Source organism: Taeniopygia guttata, chromosome 1 (genome assembly GCF_048771995.1).
Source record: "Taeniopygia guttata chromosome 1, bTaeGut7.mat, whole genome shotgun sequence".
Taxonomy (NCBI): domain Eukaryota; kingdom Metazoa; phylum Chordata; class Aves; order Passeriformes; family Estrildidae; genus Taeniopygia; species Taeniopygia guttata.
Window position 1 is genome coordinate 99372706 of NC_133024.1, and position 13009 is coordinate 99385714.

Genomic DNA, 13009 nt, shown 5'->3' on the forward strand with positions numbered 1-13009 from the left:
ATGTGGTGACCAAGTTGGTGGCAATAGGAGGTATTGGTGTATACCATTATCCCTCCTGCTTTACATTATTGTGTTTGTAGTGAGTGAAGATTGAAGCATGCTAGTCCTTCACCTTTTGTCCTTATTTACAAATAAGTGACAAAAGAGCTATTCAGCATGTTGAAACTCAGTACAGCTGTGATAAGAATGTGTTTGACACTATAGAGTGGCCTCCACCTGAAAATTGTACCAGTACTGAGTCACAGGCATTCCCCTGCTGTGTAGGTAAAGTGCAGCTTGTTCAGAGGTGGGATTAATTCTGAAAGAAGCACACTAGTGCAGTTGCTTTCTGGTGCAATGCATGTTCTGCCCCAGTGAAGAAGGCATGTGGCAGAGAGCCCGTGCTGTAGAGAGCTGGGCAGGGGGTGTCTGTCAGGACTGGCTGACCATGTACCTGCTGAGTGCTCTGCTCTTTTCTGGCACTCTATCCCAGATCTGTCAGTGCTGTGGAGGAGTATTTTGGGTGTTGGGGTTTATTTTCCTTCTGAATTTGGTTGCAAATTTAACTTCTGTGAAATTTCTCATGGACTCAGCAGCTATGCCAAGTGACCAGGGACAGCAGCATCCAGTCCAGCTGTCAACATCTTCCAAAATTAATTATTTAACTGCTCAAATTTCTAAGGTAATAAGATCTTAGAGGTGCAGAACAATGACTATTTTTCAGAAAGCAATTTTTCCTATTTTCCAGAAAAGGAATCACTCCTATTTTAATTCCACTGGGGATACTTCAGCCAAATGTATTCTCAATGCCAGTGAGCAGTTAATATTTTATGACCCATGCTGTACCAAATGCAAGGCCTAATGCAGGACCTGCTGGTTCTTCCTGGCCTTTAAGACCGTTCCAGTTTCCTGAGGAGCACTCCAAAGGGCAGCTGTGTGTAGTGCATGTGGAGAAGGTTTTTGTGCCCCTGCCCTGAGCTGGGCTGTAGATCTGACCCTGAAACTAGGCAGGATGTCTTCAGGGATAGCCCTTTTCACTGCAACCATGGCTGTGTACATTTTACAGTTCTGAAAGTTTTTCATGCTAGCAAGCATGTAGTCATGAGGCTTCATGCTTGAATCTCCCCTCTGAGGGCATCTAAATGTTTCTCACCTTTCACTTTCCTGGTGGTTTTTTTTTTTTTTTTTTTTTTAAATCTGAGATTAGCAGTGACTTGTACAGAAATAAAAATAGATAACAATACAGGAAAAGACCCCTTAGATAAAAAAGGGGGTTAGGGGCATAGTTTTTAAGCCCTTCCTGAGATCAAAAGTTTTAAGATTTCTTGGACTCCTTTTAAATCGTGAGTCTTTAAGGTTCTGACTATCTAATGTAGACTTTGTAATGGTAAATTTTAAATAGGCTGGCAGCAGTTCTCATCTGTGTAAGAGTTTGCAAGTGACTTGCCTTTTTGTTTGCATGCTTGCTCTATTTTTAAAACATTGTTCCTAAATGTGTTGTTGTGTCACTGCTTACTATATTTGCTGCAGTGAAGCCCAAGTGACTTATTTTAGCAAAAGAAGAAGAAATTGTTACTTTTCTTCACTAACTTTACTCCAAATAGCACAAAGTGGTGAGTTGTGTATTTTGACTTTCAACAGAAATTAGGGAAGGGAGAGGAAGAGTATATGGAGAAGTAATGGTTTGCTATTTTATAGCATTGTCAGAGCATATTTTTTATAGACCAAATGAATTATTTCTTCTTACTTAAAATAGTTCTTGTGCTAAATGTGGCTATAAGTATATAAAATGTATAAATGCATGGACAGGATGTATAAATGATATTTAAACATGATGAACAGTGATTTCTGTTGTCTAGCAGTATATAAGTGACAGTGTCTCAGTAATGTCTGAAGAAGGATGGTGCAATGGGAAAGACAAGTATGTGGCTGGAATTTTGTTGCATAAGACAAAATGAACTTTGATACTGTGATACCGGCTTCACTTGGTAGACGCTTGACCAAATGGACTTTGATGCTCAGATACAATGTTCACAAGCTACATTCCTCATCTTTTGGTATTTAATTATTTCCTTTAGCTTAGCAGTATTTTTTTATTATCCTGACATTTATATATTTAATTTTAAATGTCTGTTGTAGCTCCTTATGAAGTCAGACACTCTACTCACCAGCAAGATGGACCATCTTCTGGGAATTATGGAGCCAAATCTGCACTCACCTGTTCAACTCCTAACAGGGTAATGAATTGCATATTTTTCTTTAGTAGTACTACTAACAAAACAATAGAGAAATTTTTAAAAAAGGCAGAAAGTTCTCACTTTGAAAGTGAAAAGTGTTCTCCATAGTGTTTTTAGACTAGAGACTGAAGTGTGCTTTTTTTGGTATATGAGGGAAAAAAGCTGATGGAGAAATTACAATAAACAATCAAATTAATTATCTCTAAAGGTAAGTCAAGGTAAAACATTTTCATTGAAAGTACATGAGATTTCACAGAGATTCCATCTTAATTTAGATTGCTATCTGTAACACATGCACAGTATTTATGGCTAACTTTCTGCATATTTTGTTTTTTCACCCCAGTTGGTTAAATTGTACTTTAAAGAGAACATATTAATTCCTGGCAATTTGTTTGTTTTTATGAAAGTGGGTCTTATATTTTCCTGCTGGTTGTAAAGGCAGATCTTTCCTGTGTTCCAGTATGCCTGCTGTGCATTTATTATGTAAACAATTAGTTTGCCCTAAGGAAGGGCAAAGTTCTCTTAATCAAGAGATTTCCCTAAATAAGTAAGACTCAGAGACTCTACATTTTCCTGAGTGCTTAGCACCTCACACCCACAAGAAAATGTCACCTAAGCCTCCAAAAGAGATCTACAGGTATTGTCACATAATTTGTGCTAACTTGAAGTGAAATTGGGTGCATTTGTGTAGCACTTTGAAATGAAAACTAATTTGCAGGTTTATGATGCTGCCTGTTTCAGGGATCTTTTGATGTATTTCAGAACTGGTGTTTTGCATTTGATTCTTAGGAAATAGACAGGTATGTCAGAGAAAGGGTTTCACAGCTGATTGTTGGTCATTCTTGCCCTCTCTTTTTAAAGCTGTTATTATGCAGGCTTAAATACTGAACACTCATTTATTCCATTTTAACAAATACACCAGCTGTACTGGCAGCCCTCTTGTAGATACCTTCATCCAACCTGCAAAAGGTACAGGCCTCCCTTAAAAAAGTTAATCAGAGAGCAAAGACAGGGCAAATAAATAATAATAAAGGAATATTCCTTTACCCAAAGGTAGATTTTTGCTTTAACCTTGGGAAGTGATAGAAGTTTGAGCAGGTCTCTAGGGGTTTATGTGTCTCCCTGACTTAGCATAACGAGTGCTGAGTTACTGGGGTGAGCACAGGGTCCAGAAGTGGAATATTTCCATAGTTACAGCGCCATTCCTAGATCAAATATGTAGTTTGATAGTGAAGATAAATTTTCATGCACAAAGCTGCATAAATGCAGCTTTAGGGCCTTTACTGTTTCCATCCACTTGATGTGTACAGTGTGCAGTTCAGGGTTGTAATGGCGTGGCAGAAAAAATGGACCCCCAAAATGAATCTAGAGGTAATAAAATATGACTCGGACTTCTAGTGGTCATCAGTAGCCAGATTTCCTTTGGCCATTGGTCATGTAAAGCTTTCTTTAATTGCATGGGTAAAGATGTGTAATAATAGCCTCAGTTTTTACAGGTAAGTAGTGGGATGGTCATCAGTGTGGCCATTTCTGCTTCTTGTCTTCTGAAAATTTGTCTGTGCTACATAGAAGAGTGTGAGTCTGGTTTCTTGAGGTTGCCAGTGCCCTTGTGGTGCCCTCTCTGTGGCTGGTGCCAGTGTCCTTCCCTTCAGTCTCTTTCAGTGGAGCGGGAGCAGCAGGACAGCAACACCCAGTACTCAGATGACCCTTGGAGGATAACAGAGGAGCAGCGAGATTACTACATTAACCAGTTCAGGTCCCTGCAGCCCGACCTCAACGCCTTCATTTCAGGTAATTATACCAAACACTCTGCACATTGAATAGGGGGACCAGGCTGGGAGGTGAAAAGTGTAAGTAAATAAATTATTTTTTGTCTCTTGTGGTGCATTTGTAAGAGTTGATTATGTTTTCTTTTTAAAGGCAGACTATTCAAATCAATATTGGGGCCCTTACATTTTCTCCTAAATATCCTGATTTTAGAAAAGTAGTTACATCTAAGGGAGAAGTGTTGACAATTTGCTAAACATTAAAATGAGCTCTCTGCATTTGATGTGCTGTATTTGTGGATCACACCTGCAGTGTATATTGAGTTGAAAAACTCCTGAGGGTTGTTCTGGCTTATCCAGCAGAACTGTGGCAGTGTCCATGTGATGACAGTGAAGCATGCAGTTTACTGCCCTGGGAGGTCAAGCCTGAGGGTTTATGGTTCCAGGGGACTGAGATTTTGACCTCTAGGTAATTAGAAAACAATCCTGGAGAGCACACAAATGATAGTAGAATTGTTAAGAGCATACTGGGATGGCCCTGATGATGCTCAGATTTCCATCCTGAATAGGATGTCCAGGCTGCTTCTGGAAGGAGACTTCACCATGTACAGACACTTGGTTTGGCAAGGAATATGTCACAGGTTTTATACTGAGGCAGTTGTAATGAGCCCTGTCACTGGGGTTTAGGAGGCTTTGATGCAGCCAAAAATTTAAAGAAATGATCTGCTGCTAACTGAAATTATTGCTTCAGCAGTTCTTCACCTCAGTTAAGTCTCCTTCATGCAGTTTGCTTCAGAGAACAAATAGTTGTTCAGTGTTGGCTTTTTTCCCCAGTGGCTGCCAAGGGGAAGAGGATTACTGTCCCAGAAGTCTGTGCTTTGTTTCCTTACAATTTGTAAGCCTGTACCCAGGAAGGGCTTCCAGGGTACCCCTGACATCCTGTGCATATGAGATGGTGAAGGAGTGTGTTTGTTAACTTAGAAGTATGGGAAGGGCTGCTATGGCAGGGTGAGTGAGGATGCCTGCAGTAGGACAGGAGCCATGTGCTAGCTGAATCTTCTGCAGCTTATTTTTTATTTTTTTTTTCCCTCTGTAAAATTTTCACTGCAGGGAAAAGTCATGGTTGAAGCAGCACACTGGGAGAGCAGTGCAGATGTCAAAGCACCATACTGCTGTGCACATGACTTCTGGGTGAACAGGGCCATTTGTGTCTGTCATTTAATCATTGGTGACATACTTGTTATGCAGGTTAGAGTTACTAATACTAAAATAGGTTTCCCTTTATTTATTTTTCCCATATGGAGGGAGTGGAGAAATGAGGTCAACAGCTCTGTCTGACTTTCTCTGTCATTTACTCAGAAGGAGACAAATGGTCCAGCATCTATAGTAACATCCGATTAGTTCTGAGCATCTCTTGGACATAAATTAACTGCCTACTTCTGGCATGGCAGTCCTGCTAAAAGGAGAATTTGGAGAGTTAATTGGAGAATTAATTTCCAATGGTTGATGAGGCATGCTTTCCCAACAGGTTCTGTAGCAAAGAATTTCTTCACAAAATCGAAGCTGCCCATCCCAGAACTTTCTCACATCTGGTGAGTATTGTAATATTTTTGGGGATGCCTATCACATTTTTTTAAAAGACGCTTAATTCAAGAGTTCTTGTTAAATTTTAAAAGTGTCTTCAATATAATTATTGCTCTTCTCTCCAGAATCACTTTGAGGCCCCAGCAGCAGGGTGGTCATTGGTCTTCCTGACACACTTGTTTTCTGGAGAGATGTTTACCTACTCAGCAGGACTGGGAAGGTTTGAACCACAACATAGCTGAGAGCTGTTCTTAAGTGTACTGCAAGCAGCATCATTAGCTCAAAGAACTGGCATTTTTCATTAAATTACACAGAGGAGAAGCACCTCTGGAATGTTTTAGATGTGTTGCTGGTTTTATGTTTCTGTCTCTGTTCTGTCAGAGGAGGCCTAATTAAACAACTACATAATTCATTAGTGCTTTTCTAATGAACCAGTGCTCTTACTTTTAATGAGCTTATTGCGAAACAATTGTGGATGGAACTGTACGTGATAAAATTTGACAAGGATTCTATTATATTTCCATCAACAACATGGTGCTTTGTAATTTGTTGTCATCGTTGCATGTCTGATAGGAGGAACAAACAGTTTTAAACGTGGATCAGAAATGCTGATAGTGATTTTGTTTTTATATATGCTTTTATGAAGAGAGATGAGAAGAAGAGCTTGCAAGAGCCTAAACATCTGTCAGGGTCAAAGGATATGTCTGGAATCTTTTCAAAGCGGATTGTCAGTTGTGAAAATAAAAAAAAAAAAAAAAACAACTGAAGAAACATAGTGCTGGGGGAAGTGAATATTGGAATTTAAATTTAAGATTACTTAAAAAGAATGGATTAACCTAATATGTTAGCAAATCAGATTTTATTTCTATTGCTGACACAAGTCGTTCTCTGTGCGGCGTTTCAAGAAAAGTATTCCTTTCTAGTAGATGCTCGTAATTTTGTGGCAATGTGATTTATCAGGTTGTGTTGCTGTGTTAAACACCTGGGATGTTTCAGTCCTTGTCACTATAACCTTAACAGTTAAGAGAAATGCTTGTTACTTCCAAAGAGTAAGAAATTATATGTTTATTTTAGATCATGTGCCCAAGATAACATATTACTCAATTTGCAAAGAGTTAGTTTATAAAATTGAATTCTTGAATTTCTGAAGTTTAACTCAGTGTTTGTGAAGTGTTCTAGAATTGGAGAGGAACACTTAGTGAGAAGTTAACAGTATTTAAACTTGTCAAGAGCATTAATTTTGCTCTTTTCTAAAGGTTAGTCAATGGTGCTAAGTAACCATTGATAAAGTCCATATTTAAGCTTTTCCGCTTCAAATGTTTTAAGATCCTGCACAGATTAGCCGAAGTGCTTCCTAATATTGGAAGGTTAATTTCACCCTTGGAACAATGTGTCGTTAATTGCTGCTCAGATGGCCAACTGCATCCTGGGCTGCATCAAGAGAGGTGTGACCAGCAGGGCAAGGGAAGGGTTCTGCAGCTCTGCTCTGCTCTGGCAAGGACCCCATCTGGAATGCTGCATCCAGCTCTGGGCTCCCCAGCATGAGAAGAACATGGAGCTGTTGGAACAAATCCAGAGAAGGTCCACCAAACTGATCACAGAGCTGGAGCACCTCTCTTATGAAAACAGGCTGAGAGACTTGGGGCTGTTCAGACGGAAGAAATGGGTCTGGGAGGTCTTCTAGCAGCTTTCCAGTACCTAGCAGGGTCCACAAGAGAGCTGGAGAGGGACTTTTCTCAAGGGCATGTAGTGGTAGGACAAGGGGAAAGGGCTGTAAGCTAAAGGAGGGCAGGTTTAGATTAGATATTAGGAAGGCCTTCTTTACTCTAAGGATCATGAGGCCTTAGAACAGATTGCCTAGAGAGGTTGTGGATTTCCCATCCCTGGAAGTGTTCCTGGCCAGGCTGGATGGGGTAACCTGGTCTAGTGGAAGGTTCGCTGCCCATGGCAGGGGAGTTGGAATTAGATCTGGAATGATCTAATGGAACTGGTTGGAATGGTCTTTGAGGTCTCTTCTAACCCAAACCACCCCATGATTCTGTAAGTATAGACTATGTATTTTACATTCTAATATCCACATACCATCATATTCAATGGCATGATGTATTAAAGAAATGTACTTTACTGAAAAACAAAAAAGTAGTAAGTCAGTTTTAGAAAATGAGCTTGCTTCATCTTTGCTGAGACAAATGTGCAAATCAGGATCAAGTGTACATGGCAGAGATGCTTGTTTTGTGTTAAAACATCCCTTCTCAGAGTTGCATTTTTTGTCTCCTCTGTGATGGCACACATATATTTCCCTGAGGTAACACCTTGGAAAACATGTGCCTGTTTTATCCACAGGGAGCTGAGTGATGTGGATTGTGATGGGGCGCTGACACTCCCGGAGTTTTGTGCCGCTTTCCACCTTGTGGTTGCGAGGAAGAATGGTTACCAGCTGCCTGAGACACTGCCAGAGACACTGCTGCCCGAGTACCTTCAAGCAGGTAAAGCTCCTGTGGCAAGTCATGCCCCTGCAGCCATCTCAGAAATGCAGTGTGTGTGTATGACAGGTTCACTTTCCATCCTGGAATGGGCTTCTATGCTGTGTAATGATTCTCCAGCTGCACTTAGGGCATGTGTTTTTAATTGTGCTTATCAGGTGATTGCTGAAGAAGTAATATATCAAAACATAGAGATAGGGATGCAAAGTGGAACAGTTTCCTGCCTCTTAGTATCTTCCCCTTTGCTCTGTTATGTTTCAGGTGTCAGGACAGATAAAGAAATAGTTGAGTGCCTGTAAAGCAAAGGGAACTGAAAGAGGACAGGTTTATGTTAGATTTTAAGAAGAAATTGTTTACTGTGAGAGCAGTGAGTCACTGGAACAGGTTGCCCAGAGCAGCTGTGGGTGCTTCACCCCTAAAAGTTTTCAGGGCCAGGTTGGATAAGGCCTAGAGCCAACCTGGTCTAGTGGAAAGTGTCCCTACACATGGTAAGGGAAGTTAGAACTAGATAATCTTTAAAATCTCTCCCAATCCAAACCATTCTGTGAATCTGTGATACAGCTTTTAATTCTTCTGATGATTGTTCCTTATATCTCTTGAAAATTTGTTAAAAATGATACTGGACTGCATTAGAATATCCTAGTGTATTTTTTTAGATGGAGACACTGGTTATATCAAAGGGTTATTTTTTTGTAACTTATTTTATATAATCCACAGGTTCTTCTTTGGGTAGTTTGCATTAATGACAGGAGGATTACAATAATTTGGGTAGCACAAGGATGAATTAATCAAAAAATATAACATACTTCAGTAACAATGTGCAGTGAAAGACCTGCCCTTTCATTTGTTCTCTTCAGTTATGTCTCTTTAATTATAAATGAATGTTGAAATATACACTGTTACATCTGAAAATGTGCATTACTCTTGAGGGCAAGGAGGATTAATCACAGATGATAATTACAGTGCTAAGGGATAATATTTAAGACCTAATAAAATCTCCATTAAATTTGATGACACTGAATATATTAAAAGGCAGGAAAAGAACAAATCAAGCTGCAGTTAGGAAAATTAAACGTTGACCCCATATCAGATTTGTGAAATAATTTCTGATGGAGTCGTGTTCCTGGTAATCCATTATATTCATATCCAAAGCAGTAAGCTCCTGGAAAACATGCACTTCCAAATCTTCATCACTTTCAGTCTCTCTGATTACGTTCCCCTGTCATAATTACAACTACCCTTTTCCCTCCAGGACTCCCACTTTGTTCACTACTTTCATGCCTGGTCTCATGATAAATTGGCTTGTAAACTCATCCATGCAGGTTCTTTATGATGTGTCTTCACATTGAACCTTCTGCAATGGAAATAACTATCTCTAATAGCAGGGAATCATTATGTCAATGGGAGAAATAGCATGGTAAGCTGCACTTGTTCCCTGGGAGTCCTGTTTTTCCCTATTCGTCCCTTTCAGCCCTTAGTTCTGCCCTTTTCTTAGATGATTATTGTTTCACACTGTTGCATGAGATGAAGCATTGTCAAGCAAATCTACATGGAAGAGGTGAAAGGACTAATTGTTTCTTGTGGGTCTTTTAAATACCCCAGCTAATGAACTAGTTCTGGTTAATCTGAGGGTCTGAAAATATCTCATGCCCATTCTGCTTTCTGGTCAGGATTCATAAATCTTTCTTTTGAAAGACTTGCATTAATGAAAAGCAGAACATCTCAACAGACTGTAAAACTGTGAATCACAGAAAAGCACAGAGCCTGGTTGTATTCCTTTTGAAATAAAAGCATTGACAAGAATGTAAGTTCCTCATACAGTTGCCATAAATGTTGAAAGCAATTTTCAAGAGAAACCTTGTGTATTAATTTTTTCATCATTTGATTTCTGTGAAATTTAGACATATTTTTCAAATTTTTTTTGCCTTCTTAGGGCTCCAAAGAAGAATACAGTTTTTCATTAGGTTGCTGTATTAGTTTCAGAATGAGGCATAATTTGGTTCAATTGAAGTATTTGCATCTGATAAGAGTGCTGTTAAAGCTTCAAATAAAATGTCTGGGAGCAAAAAAGCATTTAAGAACGCATTAATCTTGCTAGTTTTATGGCTTATACTGTAAACTACAAGCACAACTGGTCCAAATGCTCTCCTGGCACAGCTCCATTGACAATTTGACCCACCACCTTTTTTTGAAAACTTTTTATTAAAACTAATTTGCAAAATCTCAAAAGCTATTTGCCCTGTGTGTAACCCACTGTACTGTAAATTAAGATAGATTTCCAGGAGCTTAATTTATTGAGATAAAATCAATGCTAGCCAAAAACTAGAAATGTGGTTGTTCTGCCTTTTAATATATTGATCTTTAAAAAAAGATGTTTTCCAGCTCATAAAACAGATTTATCTCAGAGGACCTAATCCCAGAGTGATACCAGCAGAAGGACCTGAGCTTGTGGGATAGAAATAAGCTTGTTGTGAATATTCTTTGAGAAGTTAGATGTGTTTTTTTTCCTTTTTTCTCCCATGCTTTCAATGTTTAGTTGAAGGTGGTAAATACTACAGCATCCACTCTGTTTAGTGCTTTGCTTTTTGCTGGCCTTCAATTTTAGAGTATAGTGTAGATTCTGCTATACTTTTCAATATTCAAAAAGTCAAAATTGCAGCTGAAGGTAACATAAGTACCTTTAACATTGCTAAGAGAACAAGATATAAACTATAAGATAGTTGATACTGGGCTAGGAGAAGAAAAGATTTCTTCCAATTTATGCTAGAACAGGTTTCTAAGAAGTATGTATTAACTTAGTGTGTCTCTGTGTTTCGCTTTGGGTTGATTTTTTTTTTGTTGTTTTGGGATTTTTTTTACTTTTTTATTTTTCTTGCAGCTTGTTTGAAGCCCCTGCGTGACTGTGCACTGTTTGATTCTTATTCTGAGCCATTGCCAAGCACTCAGCAGACTCGGGACTTCACTCGGGCAGAGGTGAGAAGCTGTGAGCTGGGTCCTTACCTTGCAGAGGGGAGGGGGCTGCACCAGCTGCACAGAGACTGTGCCTTGTGAGCAGCAGGACTCTGAGTCTCTGAGAGGACTTTAGGAGTCTCTAAGCTTCGTATTAAGCCGTCTCAAACCCCCAGCTCAGCCATTTCTTCTGTGTATGGAATGGCTGACAGACTTTTCAAGAGATATTCCCACATAACAGAGTTCCCAGTAGTCACTGAAGGACTTGTGAGATGCTGGAATCTTCAGAGAAATAGGCTCCACCTGTTGGTGTCCTGCAGGGCAGCTGCTGGAGGGGCAGTGGGGCACATGGACCATGTTCAGGTGAGGTATCTGCTCAGTCTAAATTGGTTGAAAATATGAGGCTTCAGCATAGACCTAAAATCATAAAATCATGCAGTTTGGAAGAGACTTCCAAGATCATAAATTCCAACTGTTAGCCCAGCACTGCCTTCTTTCAGATAGTTGTAAAGAGCAATAAAGTCACCTCTGAGCATCCTTTTCTCCAGGATAAAAAGCCCCAGCTCCCTCAGGCACTCCTTCTGTGCTCTGGACCCTCCACCAGCTCCATTGCCCGTCTTTGAACACATGCCTGTGTCTTTGCTTGTAGTGAGGGGCCCACAGGTGAACACAGTAGGTTTGTTTGGATCAACAGGGGCTTTGGGCTAGATCTCCAGCGGTCTTTTCCAAACCCAACCATTATATGATGCCATGAAGTCTGCTGCAAACAAAAGTGAATTAAGAGAAGAGTTTAGCACCGAGGTTAAGATCCCAAACTTTTAAAGACCCTATAGAGCTGAACTAATAATCATGGCCACTGAGATGTGCCTGAATATTGCAACTCTCAATATATGTGCTGTGGGATTTAAAGGTTTAGTGTTAAGGTAGTAAATCAAGTGGCAGACTGACTGCAGGAACTGGCCCTTCTGACACTCTTCCAAGTTTAAAAATAATGGTATGTCATGACAGCTCAGCAAGGCTGTTCTCCAACTGTTTTCTCCCAGTGCCTTGCTCTGGGGAGTCCCTGGGTCAGAACCCAGCTGCTCCCTCATCAAATCCATCTTGGTAGTGGTACTACCAAACAGAATCTCCTAAGCTTCTATGGAGTACAGTGTTCACTTTGGGCAATGCAGCCAGCACATTGAGCACCCAGTGTATCTTCTGGAACTGTTAAAATGTATGTTGTATCCCTGGGAGGTGTTGCTCATCCTACAGCAGCTTGGCCAAAGCACAGCAGCCACACTGGGCTTTGGAAGAAGCACTGCAGATCTGGTAGTGCAGGGTGTGGGCATCTTGGCAGCATGGGCAGGTCCTTTACCAGAATCACCGAATCCCTTGCTTATGCCCTTGTTTTGGGTAGCTTGCAACCTAAAATATAAAAGAAGATACAGATATAATATAGAATTAAATTATATTTTAAATGTAAACAAATACATTATTATGTATCTTTCATACACATAATTTTAAAGCTTCAGTTTACATTGTCCAAGATTAATGGACTTTAAAATCTCCTCAAAAGTGATTTGAGAATAATTTTGACTTGATTTTTTTTTTGTTCAACTTACGTTTTTACATTCAGAATTAATACACCGAATGAGTATCATTTGGAAGGACAGTAAGTCATCTTCCAACCATCTCCCTCAGTGGGAAGTGCAGCAATTCACTGTTGCAATTTCATTTGTGTCTTGGCTAGTGGAGGAATTATACTTTAGATACTTGATCAGTACATTAAAAATATTATGTTATCAATGCAATCTGTTATGCATTACCTCCATGTCTTTTTAAATTTCCATCTATCATCCATCCAGGCTATTTAATTTCATTTCAGATGCTTGTTTTTACTGTGACTGCTGAGTTACAATACTGCAGTAAAATAGAAGCAGTTCCTGAATTCATTAATAAAGAAAATAATGGCAGGAGACATGGCACCTGCATGCTAGGCTCTGGTAAACTTGAAAAACACATCAAGGCT

The 13009-nt window shown here is 39.7% G+C and overlaps 1 protein-coding gene across 2 annotated transcripts in view; it reads left to right on the forward strand.

Moving 5' to 3' along the window:
- The window catches only part of REPS2 (RALBP1 associated Eps domain containing 2), a 93534-nt gene that overhangs the window by 39664 nt on the left and 40861 nt on the right, over nt 1-13009 (forward strand). For both annotated transcript variants that reach the window (XM_030281452.4, XM_030281457.4), the window contains exons 5-9: nt 2119-2216; nt 3869-4007; nt 5511-5574; nt 7910-8052; nt 10928-11022. In XM_030281452.4, the coding sequence (XP_030137312.4) occupies nt 2119-2216; nt 3869-4007; nt 5511-5574; nt 7910-8052; nt 10928-11022 (539 nt within the window). The remainder of the gene's footprint in view (nt 1-2118; nt 2217-3868; nt 4008-5510; nt 5575-7909; nt 8053-10927; nt 11023-13009) is intronic.